General features: G+C 38.3%; 2 protein-coding genes across 5 annotated transcripts in view; one reads left to right on the forward strand and one right to left on the reverse strand.

The window, feature by feature from the left end:
* TLR3 (toll like receptor 3) overlaps nucleotides 1–19,720 on the forward strand; it is a 507,043-nt gene that overhangs the window by 6,488 nt on the left and 480,835 nt on the right. The gene's annotated exons all lie outside the window — the stretch shown is intronic.
* On the reverse strand, nucleotides 8,431–19,682 carry CCDC110 (coiled-coil domain containing 110). The gene is made up of 6 exons (XM_059909384.1): nucleotides 19,589–19,682; nucleotides 19,139–19,243; nucleotides 13,021–13,076; nucleotides 12,688–12,753; nucleotides 11,362–11,472; nucleotides 8,431–10,527 (listed from the first exon to the last, which is right to left on the reverse strand). Exons 1-6 carry the CDS (start codon nucleotides 19,596–19,598, stop codon nucleotides 8,431–8,433), a joined length of 2,445 nt encoding a protein of 814 aa, XP_059765367.1. The 5' UTR covers nucleotides 19,599–19,682.

Raw genomic sequence — 19,720 nt, forward strand, 5'->3', positions numbered from 1 at the left:
TTTTTTTTAGTACTTGTCTCTCTGTCACTCTAGACCTGTCAGAGCTGAAAACCAGAATATATAGGGGTGGCAGTAGTCTCCTTCTGGACCCACTTTTTTTTTCAGTGGGGGGAAACCATGTCAATCCAGATCCACATCTGGCTTTTAAAGGGATTGCAGATGGTACAGAGAATTTTTAATGTTGTCAAAAATCTATTTTTATTTCCATGCCTCATAACTGTTTACTTTTTTCTAAAAGAAAATATTTTTTAAAAGATTTTTAAAAAAGACTTAAAAAGTTTTCTAAAATATTTAAAAATGTTGTTTCCTATCCAAAGGACAGTGTAGAATGAAGATCTTGAAGACATTGTTAGGGGTATAATGAGACTCAAAGGGGAATACATTTGTCTTCAGAATAGCAAAGGTTTTGCCAGGTGGGCAAAACTGAATAAAAACTCATTTAGTTGCATATAGATAAATGTTACCAAACAAGCCTTATAAGTATATGCATTATTTTGAGGAAGAGGTTTATATATTCAGATTTTATTAAAATCTAAATAATTGCTCATTTTCACCTCTGCCTTTTGTTATCTATTTATTTTATTAATGTGCCTCTCATAACAATGCACACTTCATATAATTAATTCATAGATGCGAATACTCATCTAATGCCTCCTGAAGGGTGTAAGAAGCAGTGTGACAGTTGACAGAGCTTATCTAGAGTTTACATAAATATATTGTGTCAAATAGAGAAACCAGTAATAGGAATAGCGAAGCCTATAGAAAAGTTAAGATTTTTGAAATGATCAGAAATAGAGGAACACACACATACAAATTTGATTTGAGGGGCACAAACTATTTACGATGCCCATTGTTTTCTTACAACTAGTGTCTCTCTCTCCTTTTAGTTTTGAAAATATAACAATACAACATTAGGTGGTTTCCTGTGAAACAACTTTTTCCCCCAGAGTCAGTTGTGAAGAGTTAACGTTAATGGACACTGGTGTCCTGTCTCTTGACAACTCAGGCATCTAGTTATCTACTGCCCATTAGGATGCCTGTATGACTTGAGTGGTTTTCTGCATCCACCATCAGAGAATAATGGAAGCAATAATATGCTTGCTTAGTAGTTGTTAATCTCTGTTATGAACCATCCAACCACACCTATTTAAGGCTCAAAGTTGAAACGAAGATTAAGGATGTTAACCTGATCATGGAAGAAATGCTTAACTTTGAGAGAGACTTAGATCAATAAGAAGCTCCAACAGGAACTGGAGGGAATGTTAAGAAGTAGCATAGTGTATTTTTGGAAACCTTACCCTGCTTCTTCAGAGATTGCTTGCTCTTTTTGTATGTTAATATTGTGGACTGTGTATTAATAATAAGCCAGGCTCAACCTATGACTAGCTGGGTAAATTGGAGCAATTTAATTAAGCTTTAAACCATATCTCCAGCTTACAACATTATCCTGAATCAGAGTTCTATTTATAACTGCCTACAAGACATCTTTTTTCTTTTTAAAATGATCTCCTAGAGAGCTCAAATGTAATGCTTCCAAAATGAAATCTATCATTTTTACCTCTTAAATTAGCTCCTCATTAATTATTCCCTCTCTCGGTAAATTGTGCTTCCAAATAGCATGTAACTTAAAACAAATCTTGAAATTATTCAGAAATCATCTCCCTTTACCATCCAATCCACTACTTCACTAAGTTAAAAACCCTTTAGTGGATTCCCATTATCCTTAAGATAAAGGCAAAATCTATATCAGGGTTAAAAGGCTCTTCGAGACTTGACTCATTTCTTTTCCTTTATTTCTTGTTACTCTTTGCTCTTTTCATTCTACCTAGGGTAGATTTATTTCACTTTTTATAATGACAGACATGCTGTCCCTTGCCTGGGAGGGATTTATCCACTTTCTATAGCTTGGAACTTTTCCCACCATCCATCATCTTCTTACCTTACTAACTCCAATTTGTAGACTTTCAGATCTCTTCTAAAAATGTTTCTTCCTTATGTAAGGCCTTCCTGATGTTTGAGATGAGGTTAGGTCCCCTTGTTAAGTATTCAAATAACACCTTCTAACTTCATGTTTATAATATTTATTAGCCTGTATCTTCTGTGATATCATAAGTACTGTAAAACCATATCTATTTTGTTTATGGTTATTAGCACCTAGCATAGCGCTTGACACTTTTTGTAGGCAGTCAGTAAATATTTGTTGATTGAATGAATGAATATACTATGGTGGCCATATTTAATCATCTTTCCCCTTCACCTTGAATTATTTGTAATTCCTTGCAAGTGACATGTTGTTCTGAGCTATTATGATGGCTCACATGATTTTCCTTTCCTGGAATACCCTATGCCTTTCATTGTCTTGCTAACTTCCCAATTATTACTCAAAACTGAGATCAATACATAATAAAAAACCAAAGCTACATAAACAAGACGAGAAGACAACCCTCAGAATGGGAGAAAATACTTGCAAATGAAGCAACTGACAAAGGATTCATCTCCAAAATTTACAAGCAGCTCATGCAGCTCAATAGCAAAAAAACAAACAACCCAATCCAAAAATGGGCAGAAGACCTAAATAGACATTTCTCCAAAGAAGATATACAGATTGCCAACAAACACATGAAAGAATGCTCAGCATCATTAATCATTAGAGAAATGCAAATCAAAACTACAATGAGATATCATCTCACACTGTTCAGAATGGCCATCACCAAAAAATCTACAAACAATAAATGCTGGAGAGGGTGTGGTGAAAAGGGAACCCTCTTGCACTGTTGGTGGGAATGTAAACTGATACAGCCACTATGGAGAACAGTATGGAGGTTCCTTAAAAAACTAAAAATAGAACTACCATGCGACCCATCAATCCCACTACTGGGCATATACCGTGAGAGAACCATCATTCAAAAAGTGTCATGTACCAAAATGTTCATTGCAACTCTATTTACAATAGCCAGGACATGGAAGCAACCTAAGTGTCCATCAACAGATGAATGGATAAAGAAGATGTGGCACATATATACAATGGAATATTACTCAGCCATAAAAAGAAATGAAACTGAGTTATTTGTAGTGAGGTGGGTGGACCTAGAGTCTGTCATATAGAGTGAAGTAAGTCAGAAAGAGAAAAACAAATACCGTATGCTAACACATATATATGGAATCTAAAAAAAAAAAAAAAAAGGTCATGAAGAACCTAGGGGCAAGACGGGAATAAGACACAGACCTACTAGAGAATGGACTTGAGGATATGGGGAGGGGGAAGGGTAAGCTGGGACAAAGTGAGAGAGTGGCATGGACATATATACACTACCAAACGTAAAATAGATAGCTAGTGGGAAGCAGCTGCATAGCACAGGGAGATCAGCTGGGTGCTTTGTGACCACCTAGAGGGGTGGGATAGGGAGGGTGGGAGGGAGGGAGACGCAAGAGGGAAGAGATATGGGGATATATGTATATGTATAGCTGATTCACTTTGTTATAAAGCAGAAAACTAACACACCATTGTAAAGCAATTATACTCCAATAAGGATGTTTAAAAAAAGAAAAACAAACACCAAAGCTAAAGAATTAATCAGACGGAAAATTGACAGGTTTACATGCTGATGTTAATATTTGAAAAAGATTGAAAATCAAATAAAATAATTCAAAGAGAGAGAAAAACAACCAATTGAAAAGTAGATCTGAAAAACTTAAAATTGTTTTTTTGAAAAGCAGCCTAGAAAAAAAAGAGAGGTGAGAGAGAATACAAACTATACTCTGAGTAAGGAATAGATTTAACCACAGATGTAGCAACAGTTAAAACATGTACAATTCCATGTCAAATACATTTGAAAATGAAATGTTACCAGAAGTAATTCAACAAGAACTGAAAACATGAATGGACCAATAAGGGTAGAAAAAATGGAAATAATAGTTAAACTTAGTAGCCAAAAGGTACTGTGTCTAGATTATTAAGGAGCTAAATCCTATCAAATCTTCAAAACAGAGAAATCTTTTGTTATTTAAATTGTTTTGATCATAGAAAAATATGAAAAGAGTTTTGATTTATTTTATGAGGATAGCATTACTGGACAAGGATAACATAAATAGGAAAATAATATTTCTAACTCATTAAAAAAAATCCTAAATCAAATACAAGCCAATGGAATCCACATTTTAAATGAACATAAAATGATTTATTATTCTATGACTGCTAAAATAGCTTGACATGAGTGAATCTATTATTATAATAAAGTTCTTCAATATATTAAAATGAAAAAAATACATGTTCCCCTAATAGATGCTAAAAAGCCATTTGATAAAATTAAATACTCTTTCCACTTAAAACCTCTTAGGATGTGATGATTAGGAAGAACCTTCCTTACTTTCTAAAGTATATCTATCACAATCATAACAGACATTAAGCTTGAGCCATAAACAAGACAAACACTGCCCTGGAAAATATATTAATATAAATATATTAATGCAGGAAGACAAGAAAAAATCCCAAGAGGAAATAAATATTAGAAAAAGACAATATTATTGCTTGCAGGTGATATATAGTTATTTACCTACAATGTAAAAAGAATCTATTGAAAGATATTTGAACTAATAAAATTGTACAATAAACAGATGTATATAATGATCTGCAAAAAAGATAGTTTTTTTCCATATGTCCATTAGGAAATGTGAAAACTATTCTATTTACAATAGGAAAAAAACTATGGAAACTTAGGATTAAAATGAAGATATAAAAGGAGGCCGGAGCAATAGACCATGTTCCAGGGAGACTAAATATTGTAAACTTGCTGTTTATCTTTAATATATCAATAAATTTAATACAATTTAATAAAAATCCCTACAGAATAAAAACAATAAAACTTGACTAGCTAATTTTAAATTTTATTTTGAAGACAAAACATTAAAATATGTCGTGAAAATTTGAAAGAGGATGTTTGTTCTAAGCAAAAATATACTAAGAAGCTATTTATACTATAATCAAAAACAGTAATGTATTAGGGGCTTCCAATTAAAACTGGCAGGCAGAACACACTTATTTGCTGGCTCTCCTCTGACCCTAATAACACAACAGTAAAATAATGAGTCCAGAAAAATGACTCATAAGGGGATCATCAGAGAATAAGGAGTTTCAAAAAAATTCTGTAGACAAAAAAAGTAAGAATAGAGCCAAAAATGTTTAATTAAAAGTGTGTTCAGGAAAGACTTTTTCAGTCAGTTTCTTTTTTTCCTCCTACCTCCTTCCCATCCTCAGTGCTTTCCCAGTTCAGGCAACCCAGAATTTTACCCCCAGATGAAAAACTAAGCATCTTGCCTCTGAACATTCTGAAGAGCTACCTAAGGAGAATTGGGACTACAAGAGTAAGGTTCTTGTTCTGGCATTATTACTCCAATAAGAATAATTCTGTTTCTATTCTGGTCAATAGCCCTGTACACACATACTCATAGTTACAGGCATCTTCTTTATAGTTGGGGGAGATCTGGTGGAAAAACATACCTGCATATACCAGCTACCTAGAAAAGTCAACACTGTGTTCTGTCTGTTCATAGGACTTGATTTTCCAAACTTCCCAAACTTGACTACCCAGAAATGGCTTCTAGCCAAGATAGAGTATCAGGAACCAGATTTATGCTTCTTCTTTAGGCAATTAAAAACTGTACAAAACATACATAACAACTCTTTTTAGATACTGGACACAGACAGTGCAGGGTTGTGATCTGTGAGGAAAAGGAAACAATTGAGGTGAGCCCTGCAATTGCTTTTTGTCTGGAGGCACTTTTGGACTGAAGAGGATGGAGGACTTGGAATCTCAAAGTATAGTAGCCTTGCTGAGTTGAGACAGAAATTGGAACCAAGGACTCTAAAGTGGCTCGAATTTGTGGGGTTGAGTTCTAGAGAGGAAAGATCTACACAGGAAAAGAGTTCAGAAATCTGCATAGGAATCCCCTTAACCCTGCTGACATCTAAGACAGGCATGCGTAAGGTTAAATTCCATGAGGCAGAACAAAGAACAACATGAGGCAGGACAAAGAACAACATGGACCTGTCATGGCTCCCACAGCTAACAGAAGGCCAGGAACCATTCAAGGCTGGGACATTCTCACCTCTCTGCATTCAGTGGTGGTTCCAGAGGATCTCGAGTAGACTAGAGGCTACTCTACACCCACCCTAATAAAAGTTTAAAAAACAAGCCTTGAAAGCACCAAATTGAAGCAGAAGTAATGTAATGCCTAACACAACCAATTCCAACAATCTGTAAAGGAAACAACAACATTCGGACAATCAACAATGTAAAATTCACAAAAACCCATCTTCCAGGTGGATTTTTGGCATACTAGATATGCCAGGAAGCCAGAAAATATGACCCATAACTGGGAGAAAAATCAGTCCATAGAAATAAACCCCCAAACAGTAGAAAAGATGGAATTAGCAAATAAAGACATTAAAATAGCTACTTGAACCATGTTAATGTATTTAAAGGAAAATATGAACATATTGGAAAGAAAAATGAAAGTTATAAACAAGAACCAAATGGAAAATCTAGAGATGAAAAATAAGATAACTGAAATGAAAAACTTCAGTAAGTGGGAATAGTAGAAAATTAGGCATGGCAAAAGAAAAAACTAGTGAACTTGAAGATACAGTAATAGAAAGTATCCAAAGTGAAACACGGAAAAAGACTGAAAAGCAAATGAAAATAATACCAGTGAGCTCTAGGGCAATATCAAACAGTCTAACATATGTGTTATTGCATCTCAGAAAGGAGCAGTGAGAAAAAGATTTAAAGAAATAATGGTTGAAAATTTCCAAGTGTGATGAAAATTATAAATCCACATCCAAGATGCCCAAAGAATCACAAGAACCCCAAATTATCAATGTCAGAAGTGAAAGATGGGACATCACAGGTCCTCTAGACATTAAAAAGATAATAAGGAATATTATAAACAACTTTATGCCAATACACTTGAGAACTTACGTAAAATGTACAAATTCTTCAGAACGACAAATGATCAAACCTGATTCAAGAAGAAATAGAAAATCTGAATAGTTCTGTATCTATTAATGGGGTTGATTTTGCAGTGTAAAACCCTTTCCATTTAGAAAACTCCAGGCTCTGTGGTGAATTATATTATGTATTTAGAAAGGAATAATATCAATAATACCAATTCTACACTAATCCTTTCAGAAAATAGAGGAGGAGGGAACACTTTCCTATTGGAAAACCTAACCTTATATTTTATGAGGCCAGGATTTTCCTGACACCAAAATCAGATAAAGACATAAAAAGAAAATAATATAGATACCAATATCCTGAACATAGAAGCAGAAATCTTTAACAAAATATTGTCAAACTGAATCCAGAAGTATGTTAAAAGGATAATACATGATATCTGATGAAGTTTATCTCAGCAACTCAAGGTTGGTGTAATGTTTCAAAATTAATCAATGTAGTCACCATATTTACAGATTAAAGGGGGAAAACACAGGATCACCTCAATAAAATGCAGAAAAAGCATTTGACAAAATTCAATAAGTTTATTTGTATAACAAGAAGTCTTGAAAGCTAGAGATAGTGTCTCTGCTGGAGCAAGGACAGGTATTCTAACTGTCCTGTATAATAAAGGTAACGTTTCCATCTAGAGCAAAGGGCAGGCATGCTTACTGCACTCAGAAAAGTAATGGTTCCCTAAGCTCAGAGTTTTCTCTTGTAACACAACCACTGTGTGACCCTTTTCATGTTGCCTATAGGAACTGGGGCTTGGAGAACCCATGCGAAAGTGCTGTTACTCTGGCTCCTGCTATTGCTGTGAGCAACAAACTGTCCTTTATCTCTGACCCAGGAGTCTCATGTCTTCCACTAGAACCCATGAAACTGTCAGGCTAACATATTAGCTTACAAGTTGGATAAAGTCTCAGAATGTTGACAGTTCTTGACAACATAAAAATATATACCTAATTCCAATTTCAAATTTAAAAAAACTAGTCTAATCAATTATAAGGTAATTGTAATCACATGTAAAAGTGAATTTAAAATTTTTTGTTGAAAAAAGTACTTGGACAAAGGATTTTGAAACATTGATTTTAGAAATTTATTTACATGGCTTGGATGGAAGCAATTGATATGGTTTACTTGGAATTCCTGGAAAAAAAGAAGAATTTTTTAAAAGGTTGGACTTCTAAGTGTATTGCAGAAAAATAATAATTAAAAAAAATCCCTGTTTGCTGCCGAAGTTGCTTTGGTCATATACAACGTATAGAAGTAGTATAAATAAAATAACATGAATTTTATCAAAAGAGCAAAATCTCTAAATAATTCCACTATATAATAAATTGGATACAAATCTTACAAAACTGAATTGTACTTACCTTCTTATTACTGTCCTCTGGCTAATGCCCGATAGGCTAAAAGAATCTTAAACATATTTCTTCTAATCCACCACGATATACATACCTGTCAAATCAGGGGCTAAAGGCCTACTCCTAGGACTAGAGGTGTCTTCATAAATATCATAGATGTCAAGATGGAATTTCTCTCTTCTTGAAATGTAGCCCATTGTTGATAGGTCAATACGATGACTATAGATTTTTTCACTTAGATTTAAATATTCTCTTTGAAGATTCCGCATCTCAAATTCCAAGGTATCCCTTTCATTCTCTATACTTCTTACATAGTTTTCTAAAAGTATTTTGTCTTCCTCAAGTCTACTGATGCTGTTTTCAAATTTTATACTTTCTTGACTATGGTTTTTTAGTTCTTCTTTTAGAATCTGATTATCAGTTTTAATTTCCATTAACATTTTTGATAACATTTCACATTTGTTGCCCATTTCTGACAAACTATTCTTATAAATACTTGCTTCTGATTTTGCATTTTTTATTTCTTGCAGAAAATTCTCTTCGGTGGTAGATTGGTATGTTTGAATATCCTCAATTTCTCTTTCCATCATTTCTCTTGCAGCAGTAGATTCTTGTAAGGTTGTTTCAAGATTAAGCTTTTCATTTTTAACTGTTTCTATTATTTGAAGAAGTGTCTCTTGTTCAGTTTTTGCCAATCTTTCTTTCTCTTTTAGCTGCATTATCTCTAGCTGGTTTTCTTTTTGTTCATTTTCAAGTGAGCCTTTTTCCGTTAGAAGCTGGTATGTTTTTTCCTCTAACATTTCTTTTTCCTCTTGTATCAATAGAATATTTGTTTTCATTGATTCCATTTCTGTGATCAGTAGTTTATTTTCATTATTGACAATGGCCATGTCACTTTGAGTTTGGTGTTCCTTACTTTTTAGTTGTTCTAATGTTTCTATCATTTGTTGCTTCTCCAAAGAAAGTTGACTATTTTTTTCCTCTAGGGTTTTATTTTGTCCTTGGAGAACATTATAGTTACTAATTATTTCTTTCAATTCTTTAAGACATTCTTTGCCATCTTCTTCTGTTTTAATTAACTTGGACTGAATAGTGTTCTTTTCTTCAACCAATGTCTTAAGTTGTTTTTCATACATTTCAATTTTCTGTATCAGAGATTGTGTGATAAAGACAAGAGGTTTAATTTTTGTTTTAAGGGTTAGGTTTTCATTCTCCAGTTTCATTACTTTTTTCTGTATCTGCATAGATTCTTTCAGGTAATTCTGTAAGTACTGAATTTTTGCTACACACTGCTCAGTAACAGAATTGACTTTGGATGTCTTCTCATTTTCAACTATTATTGATCCTTGTTTTACTGCAAATGGTTGTCTGTCTTTGTCTTTCATTGCATATTTTGTTGGGTCAAAGAATGCCAGTGTATGTCTTGGAACTCTGGAATGGAGTTTTAAATCTGCAATATTCTTGTCAGTAATAGGAATTTCTTTATTATTTTTCTCATTCTTTTCCCCCCTGTGTATTTCACTCTTAGATAGTTTTTTACATTTCCTACAAAAACTCACATGGAATTTTGACACTGTTTCCCTGAGTGGGAGTAATTTGTTTACTAGTGCCTCTAATTCCAAAATTCTCTTTGATTTTATATCTTCATTTAAGTTACTTTCAATATTTTCTTCCTTAATAAAGTTAATTTTTTCCTTGTGAGTGGGGGGCAGGTCATAGTTACCATTCCTTGGAATAGCTTTTAAAGTTTGCAGTTCATTTGTAAGTGCCAGTTCCCTATCATGTGACTTTTGAAGCTCTTCCTTCATTTGTTTGATAGAATGGCAAATATCATCTAAATTTTCACAAAATCCATGCTTGAGAAAAGGCACAGTAATTCTGGACTTATCCACAATTACCATATCAGCTTGAGACATCCCGTTTTGAGGTACATTAGGTAGGAAATTATAAAGGTTATTATCATTCTTCAAGTCAGAATTTTCTGAAGCTGAGTTATCTGTCAAAGTTAATATGTCCTTGAAATGTATCTGGCATGGGATATTTATACCTTGAGAGAGACTGTTAACACTATCACTACTGAATATTTCTTCTACTGAATGAAGAGTCCTAGGATCCTCAAAATGCTGAATTTTCTCCATAGAAAGGGTTTCTTCTTGATTCTCTATAGGCTAGTAACAATAAAAATCACACTATGAATGTACTATCATTTGCTACATGACCAACAAATTAAGATAATATTTTGTGGAGGAATTATTTTTATTACAACCAGAATGAACATTTTATCCATTTCTGCAGCAAAGAGGCTGACAAGTATGATTCATTTTCTCCAGAAAATCTACCATTATTTTGAGATCTGTAACTCTGGTCTTCACAATTTGCTTAGAAATTGCACTTATTTTCTTAGGGGGTGAGATAGAAGGGCCAACCCCTCAATTCCAGAAATACAAATTCAACATTTCTCAAGAGACCATCATAGATAGGTGGGGAAGAGAGAAGCAATAGTTCAAAGGGAAGTTTAAGGAAAATGAAAATTTCTACTTCTGGGCTATTTGTCAACCTTAGCTTGTCTTCCTAGTTTCAAATGGATCTAGGGCTGTGACTCTTCACAGAGAAAGTGTGAAGTTCTAATAAGTATGGACACAGTGACTCTAGTTTGGACCTGTTTTAGAGAACTCACTCTAGTTGTAAGTCAGTCCTAAAAGTAGAAAAACTCAGTGGACAGAAAAACTGCCATGTATTTCAGTTTACTTGGGAATCTTTAGGTATATGGACTAAGTCAAATGCCCCTCACACGCTCTCCTAAGAGAAACAAGAAAATTGCAGAAGTACAGAGGTAAACGCACATCTTTTAGGGTTTTCAGGACAGGAGTTTCCTTATTTTTATCTCTGACAATCCAGTCGCCCTGTGAAGAAGGGGAGAATGTAAAGGTGAAGGTAAACTGGTTGTAGTAACATTTCTGAAGTACCTAAATGTAGGAATGATTTTGTACTGAAACACATACCAAAGCTTTTTCATTGCGTGTGCTGAATACTAGATTTTTTTCTGAGCTAAATTGTGGGTTTTCTACTTCAGTAATACTTTTGTTCAATATTTCACTGATTTCAGACTGCACCTTTAAAAGAGAAATTAAGAATGTCGGACTTTGATTTCACATTTATTAAGTTATGAATGCACAAGGATAATAGATATTATACTTGAAAGATACCTTTAAATTTCCTATGCATATTCTTTTCCATCATATAAAATAAAAATGAAATTTAATTTATTGTAATCTCTCTCATTGAAGGAATCTTTAAGAAAAGTATGTCTTTACTACATGACTATAAAATCAGAAAGACTTAATTTAGGAAAGCAATAAAATCTTATGAATTAAAATAATTTTAGATGTTTGATTTTTACATTGTTGAATAAGTCAGAGGTCTTTGATCTCTGTCATCAGAATGGAATCTATTCTGTCAGCCTCAGGAGGATTTTATCTTCTCTTCCCATTTCCCTGCAGTTGCTTTTAGTACAAGAATTTCAGGATGAAGTTTATATTGGGTCTTTAGCGACTATGCGTTGTGTTATGTACCCCCAGGAGCCATGCTCTATCCTTCTGTTAACACTACCCCGTACTTCTGGATAAAGTCCATGTGCCTTTGGTGATACAGATCCCTCCTTCAGCTCCAAGGGGTGGGCATGTGACCCAGAGCTAACCAGTCAGAGCGTTGCCTCCCTCTGAACAGTGATTGCTTCAAGCACTGCACGTGGGGCTGTCAGAATCAGGCCAAGAACTCAGTACACACTGTTGAGAGAGAAAAGCACAGTCTCATCTCTGTCTAACTGGAATTTGGAAGGATAAGGGCCGGAACTTCTAGCAACCCTTTTGCTACCACATGGAGTCTGAGAATACGTTACTGTCAAAAGCAGAACCAAGATAAGGAGTGAGGCTGGTTCCCTGATGACGAGGGTCCTGAACCTATGGATGAAGCCATCCCCAAGTGAGCTATTCCTAGGGCTTGCGTTACTAGAGCTAACAAAGTACACTTTTCCCTTAGTCAGTTTGACTTAGATTTTATATCACTTATAATGAGAGTCCCTATTTGTAGACTATATATAGGTAGCACTTTAAACGTATGTTTTTTAAAAAAAATCAGTGTTATTTCTTTTGGCTCATATCCAAATGCAAGTATAACAGAATGTAGTTTCCTGCCAATTTTGTGTCTAGAATAGGTTGTGGCCTTATTACATTCAATATCAACTAATCAGTTGGCTAGTGATCATCAGCTCAGAAATGTGTGATGGTATTCTGTTTGGATATTTTCTATGTAAATTAGAAGAAACATACCATGCTAACATTCTGCAAAGTCTGTATTCGGAGAGCCTGAAATGATTCCAGCTGATGCTGAAGGGCCTATAACAAAATTACACAAGGTATGAAATTGAACATTTTTAGGTGAACATACATTTTGTTACAATTAAAAAAAAAAAATCCCCCAAAGTTGCCTATTACAAGGATCATGTGAGGGTCAGGTGACTCACATTCTTCATCATTCTTGCTCACTCTCCAGTGCATTTTGATGAAGACTTTTGTGGAAAACCCGTATATATTTAGGAAGTATTCTGAGAAAGATCAGACTTTACACAGATTTTCTGAGAAAATAAAATGAAATATACTCACTTTCAGTGCTGAATGTGGTTGGATTTGATTTTCTGATTCTGTTATGCAGCCGTATTCTAAAAAGTAAAATTGAAAAACTATGTGATTTAATTCTTAAGTGTTATTTTTAAACAATGTTAATGGAAAGCAGTCTCCTAGCTTTCCTGGATGGTGAGGCAAAGAGATAGTGAGACTGATGTTCACATTAAGACAAACCCGATGCTAGCTGCATAGTGAGTTTAAGAGATAATTCTCATCTGACTTACAATACTGCACCTACTTAAGGTTGTAATAGTGGTATTACTTTTATAATAAACCTTTAACTTGTAACATCAAACTGAGAACTCTCAGGAACTCAGATATCTTTGTTTGTTTCTGGGATATAAACTATATTTTTTGGTAAAAAAATTCACAATTCTTATGTTAAGGGAGACGCTTGGCAAAGTCCTATATAGGTCTCAGTACCTATGCAACAGCCATGTGATGTTTTTCTTCCTTAACATGGAAAACAATTTGGATTAATAGAACATAATTTTTGTTACGCCCTTAAGCAAAGTGCTATAAGGATCCGTGTGTTCCTTCCTAGAAAATAGATTTTAGATCTGCAATAGGGGAGAGACTATATAACGTTTGCAAATTTCCTGACATACATTCCTCTTTTTTCCCAAATGTTAGGCTACTTGCTTTGCAAATTTTTATTTAAAAAATTAAAAAACATGTCCTGAATGAAATGAGAGTTATGTTAGAATTTGCCCCAGGCTGACAATTTCTGCTGTAAGAGAAGGTTTTTAAAGAAGTCAGTGCATCTCCTTTGGAATGGCAGTCTGCCAGATGTTATAGAATCTGGTTGCAAAGTATACTTCCTTCCACCCAGTCCCAGTGTGGCCCTCATCACTGAGAGAGCTGCTGTGGTTCAGAGCCTGGAGCCATTTGGCCAGTTGAAGAATCCCACCTTCATCACAGGGCAAGGATGGACTGTGTGTGGGGGCTGGGCAGGGGTGCATTAATGAGTATCTTCAGGATTCTGGCTTTCTTTATCGCCTCTGAAAGTCAGAGGGAGTTATGAGCCATGCTATAGATAGCCTTGCCAGAATCATCTCTTTTCATCTTTGGCCTCCACTCTCCAATTTTATGTCCTGAGGGGGTGCCCCCTTCCTTCTCCAGGTACTGCTGGTGAAGTTTTTGCTGGTGTTCTGGCGGGGTTTTTTTGTTCATGTCCTTTTGTAGTGGGGGAGGAAGGTCTGGGATCTTCTTTAGCTCTAAAATCTCTACCTGAAAGTCTAGAATAATTTTGATAAGTTCATGATTTGGCCTTAAATATTGTTTCATGTTCAAGTGGTTCATTCCTTCAATAATATCACACATTCAGATTTTGAGTGTCTACTACTTGGTGTGCCCCACTGTAGTTACTATAGACACAGCAATAAATAAATCAGCCGGAGCTCCTGTTCTCACTATGCCTACCTTCTAAAAAAAGTAAACAGAAAAATAGCAAAGATATAAACAGGATACTTCCAAATAATGATAAATAACACAAAGAAAATAGGCTACTGTGACAGTGAGGGGGGGTGAGGACAGCATTGGGGAGGGTGGTTAGAAAAGGCCTATCTGGCATTTTGTGGCTTCAGCCAAGACTGCTACGTGATAAGAAGGGGCCAGCCATGGGGACATCTGTAGGAAGAGATTCAGAGCAGAGGAAACCGCAAGGCCCTGAAGCAGAGCACGTGTCACCTGTGTTTGGAACAGAAAGAAAGCCCATGTGGATGCAGCTTCCTGAGCAGATGGGAGCACGGTGTGCTAAGAGTTCAGGGGGAGACGGGGGGTGAGGTTAGAGAGAATCTGGCAGGCCATCCTGAGGGATTTGGCTTTTATTTTAAGAGAAATGAGAAGCTTTGGGGGGTTTCAATCACGAGAATGATTTGATTTGACTAAAAACATTATAGGACACTCTCCTGCATGATAATGGATTACAAGGTAGCAGTTGCAGGACTGTTGGAATAATCCAAGGGAGAGACAAAGGTATCTTGGACTAGAATGGCAGTGGGGGAAATGGAGAAAAATAGGTGGATTCAAAATATGTTTTGGAGATGAAGCATTGCTGGAGGATTAGATGTGGCCAGTGTCGAGGAAGGAAAGGTGACTCCTAGGTTTTTAGTGAGAGCAGGTGGACGAATGATGATGCCATTTACTGAAATGGAAAAGAGTGGGGGAGGAACATATTTTAGGGAAAACTCGTTTAGGTCTGTTAAAGTTAAGTTTTCTGTTGGACATCAAAGTGGAGATGTCAACAGGCAGTTGGATAATCCAGGCTCTGGGTCAGGGGAGTGGTTATGAGCACTGCATTGGGAAATATGGACCCTGCTGCTGGCCTAGACAGGGGCACTTTCTGTGCAGCGAGCAGCTCAGAACCCCAGATGAAGTGGCTCGAGGGGAGATGGAACGTGAAGGTTCGTGGGCAACGCTTTCTGGTTTTACTGTGGCAGGGGATAAGGTGCCTGGTGGGGATAGGGGTTTTGGGAAGAGATGTGAAGGTTAAGAAGAATTTTTTTTAAACCATGAGAGAGTCTAATATGCCTGCTTACTGCGGGAATCATATAGTGGAAATGGAGAAGAAGAATTCTGGAGAATGAGGAAGGCTGATGGCCAAAGTTGAGTACTTGAGAATTCCAGGAGAGATACGATCTGGAGGAAATGACCTGTGATTGAGCAGGGACAGTCCTTCCATTGAAGTGGGGGACAGCAGAGAATATGGGACACAGGCGGTAGGTTAGCAGAGTTTAAGGTTGAAGGTCAGGGAGTTTGGGTCTGATTGCTTCTATTTTTTTCATATAGTTTAAGGTCATGTTACATGTTGGGAGGTAGCGGTGAGAGGTGTTGGAAATTTGAGGAAACCAGAAGAGTGGAATAGTTATCTTGGACAGGGCTTGCAAAAGCATTTACTGGGGAAATAAAGTAACTTTTCCAAATAGCATTGAGATCCATGGTATGACTCAGAAGTGAGTGTTTTTCTCCTGCAAAGTTCATATGATTCAGTGAAGATACAGAGTAGGCAGAGAGTTGGATTCATCTATTTTTAAAAGCTATGAAAATAACTTTTTGTTTTTCTTAATAGATTCAGAGACATTGGCTACTACTTATTCCCAAAGGGAAGATAATTTTAAAATTCGTCAATACTTAAAGAAACACATAGGATTATGTGATTCTAGAATTGGAAGGGAAATTATCAGTGAAGCACAGGAGAGGGAACACAGTCACAGGTCACCATTTATCAAGTCCTTGCTGAATGTACACTATTGGGAAGTATTTAGTAGAGGATGTGGTGCCAGCCCTGAAGAAGCTTATACTCTATTCAGATTGCAAGAAATATTCAGATTATATTCAGTTTAAGTTCTGTAGCTGTTTCATATTTAGTGTCAAAATTTAAAAACAAGATAGTTATCAGCAGGATGACTTTTGAGGTAATTAAGGTAAAGATATAGGGAATTTATTCTGAAGTCTGCAGAAGATTATGTCATATTCAATGTATAGAGAAAGTTTTAAGGGCATACCTGTAGCTAACAGAGCAGGGAGAACAAACGAGTTTTAAAAATGCAACGTGGTAATGATTCTATATACGATGGTAGACACTCTGTAGTCAACGCCTTTTAATTCTCAGGTTCAAATACTGAGTTTTGCTGTGACAATTCACACTCACTCCTAGAAGTAACTGTTTTATTGAAGCCTTGTGAGCTGTTCTACCCAAGCCTTCATTCATTCATATAACAACTATTTTTAAGCACCTGCTATGTATCAAGTACTGTCCAAGGTGCTGGGGATCCTACAGTGAACAAAATATGCAAAACCCCTGCCCACGTGAGGGGAACAAAGGATCTTGTGTGTAAGACGGCAGTGAACCCTATGGAGACTAGTACAGCGCAGAGCAGGGGAGTGAGCACATCTGCACGAGGCTTTGTTACGGGAGCTCTGGGGCCAGGCTGCCTCAGCTTGAATCCTGGCTTTGCCGCACGCTCACTGCGAGGGCTCAGTGTCTCGTTTGTAGGTAAAGCCTTACACAGTGCACGGCACATGGTAAATGCTCAAGAAAAATTTACTCTCTTACTGTAGCAACAAGGGTATTATCAATATGATGATGATTTGGTAAATTTAAAATTTCTAATAGAGATGGGAGGGAGGGATGACTGCCCAAATTCTCCAGTGCTTCCCATTTTGCTCAGCATAAAACCCCACATCCTTAGGTGGAATTACAAGGCCCAGTGTCCTCTGTGAACCCTTCTCCTGTCCTCCTCCGTGCTCATTCTGCTCCCGTCACCAGCCGGTCCTCAAACATGCCAGGCATCCTCCCACCTAGGGACTTTTGCAGCTGCTGTTCTCTCTGCCTGGAATGTTCTTTCCCCGGAAATCTGCACTGACTACTCCTTTACCTCCTTCAGGTCTTTGCTCAGATGTCATCTGCTAAGGGAGGTCTCCTACCACCCTATTTGAAATAAAACTGCACACTCCCCACCCACCTCTGACACTCCATATATATACTTCATGCCATATACTAACTCCTTGTTCTTTTAAAATCAGAGACCTGAGAAATATATACGACCTTCTAATTCGGCATTACTTATGCAAATCAGGTCAGTGTTCTGTTGGTCAGTACCCAGCGAATGGATCACTTGGTGACCATGAAGTGTAGCTAAGAGAACAGAAAGTGGGGAGGGCACAAGGTCACACCTCCTAGTTTTGCCTTGAGCTGTAAGCACGAAGTCCCTGCCATCTTTGGTGGCGCCTAACTTAGAATATCTCTCACCGATTGAGTCCCTGCCCTTATACCCGCCATGCTCTAGCAAGAAAGACTGTAACTCTCACACAAGCATATGTGCTATTTTGTATGTAACTCTATTTTCTGTGAACGCTGGCATTTTTCTCCAGAGCCTTCCATCTCACTCACATTAGAGAACACACGGTCTTGCCACATTAAGCTCCCTCAGTCTCTTCTGACCTTAAACACTCTCTCTTGGTATGGAGCTGTCTCCGTGTCTAATCTCTCTGTGAGGGCTTTCTGCCCCACTCAGGGCTTCCCATCACCCCTCCCGTTGCACAGGGAGGCCTGCCTGGCCTCATGCAGGCGGGAGGGGCACAGAAGAGCAGAGAGAGGGCAGGTCAGTGCACTGCCCTGCGGCCTCTACTGAGGTGTGGCTTATCCTGGTGGTCACTGGGCATCCAGTTGTCTTGCGTCTTTTGTCTGCCGGGTGTGGCTGCTCCAGCCCTTTTTTTAGAGCCCTTGACAAGGCCGTTGTGAAGGTCCCCGGTTTATGGAGGTGGACAAACCCCAACCTGACCTCAGGTCTCCGGCTCACCACTTGTCGCAGCACCTCTGCGTCTGGATTGCCCATGTGTCCCGCGTGGCTTATGGGCAACTGTAGGATCCCAACGTGGCCCCTCAGTTTAGATACCGCCTTCCGCCCACGGCGCTCTGCTCCTTCGCTGGTGTCTCACGTGAACACCAGGCCCCTCTGAGAGCTGTGTAGCCTCCTTCAGCTTCTCTCAAGGAAGCGAGACTCCAGCTCCAGTGTTCTCAGATCCTCCCTGCATCTTATTCATGGTTTATATGGAACTTGAAAACTGCAGCTTTTTAATGATTTCAAACATCCTCCCTATACAGTATCCTGTAGTCCACAAATATTTACTATAAAAGTATTTCTCTTGGAAAAAAATAGGTAACTTTTTAGTGACTGTCCAAAAAATCAGCAATTCTTATTTGGTATTCAGAGAAGCAGTACAGTGTAGCATGGAGGTTAAGGCCTGGACCCTGGAGCTACCCTCCTGAACACTGGCTCTGTCCGTTGCTGCCTGTGCGACCTTGGGGAGTTAGTTAACCTCTCTGTGCCTCAGTTTCCTCACTTGTAATATGAGGAGAATGGTAGTGCCTACTTCATAGGGTTGTCGTGAGGATTAAATGAGTTGATACATTTAAGTGCTCAGAACAACATCTGGCACAAAGTAAATGTCCCGTGTTAGTTATTATTGGTATCTTACGAGTAGTTACCGGAAGCACACCAGTTGGGCCAGTGGATTTAGGTAACGTACTGGTTGCCTATAGTAAAAGGCAGAAACATCACTGCCATCGGAGCCTTGGCCTGGGAGGTTTTACCTGTTTCACTGCCACCATTTTCCTTTACCCCCTCAGAGGAATTTAGGATCTTGGGTGCTGAAAGGAGAACGCAGTCAACCTCCTCCTCTTCCTCAGGATGCTTTTCTGTAACAGAACAGTACGCGGCTTTTGGTTTTGCTGGGAGAAAGGAGGCGAGGCGTGGGGATTCGGGACGCGGGCGCGCTGAGCGGCCACAGGAGGGCGCGCTGGGGCCACGCCGCGGCGGCGGGCCGGGCTGCTCCGAGGCTGGAAGCAGGGCAGGCGCGGGGACGCAGGCGGTGCTTTCCTCCCGGGGCGGGCGGAGGTGTGCGGCTCGTCTAGGAGATCCGCACTCCAGACGGGACCCGCCCCGCGGGGGAAGGAGCCGGGGCGGGGGGAGGCGGCGCTGCCCACCACGCGTCCGCTTCCCAGGGCGCCCCCTCGCAGGGCAGCCCCCGGCCCGGCTCTTACCCGGGCTCATTTCTGCTGCTGAAGCTCTCTTTCCAACCGCCTTCCCCTCTCCCAGGCAGTCTGCTCGGTTGCTTCCCGCCCGGGCAGCTCGTTGCTTGGTAACGGGGTGGCCGGGACACAGCGAGCGGCAGT

Source organism: Balaenoptera ricei, chromosome 21 (genome assembly GCF_028023285.1).
Source record: "Balaenoptera ricei isolate mBalRic1 chromosome 21, mBalRic1.hap2, whole genome shotgun sequence".
NCBI lineage: Eukaryota > Metazoa > Chordata > Mammalia > Artiodactyla > Balaenopteridae > Balaenoptera > Balaenoptera ricei.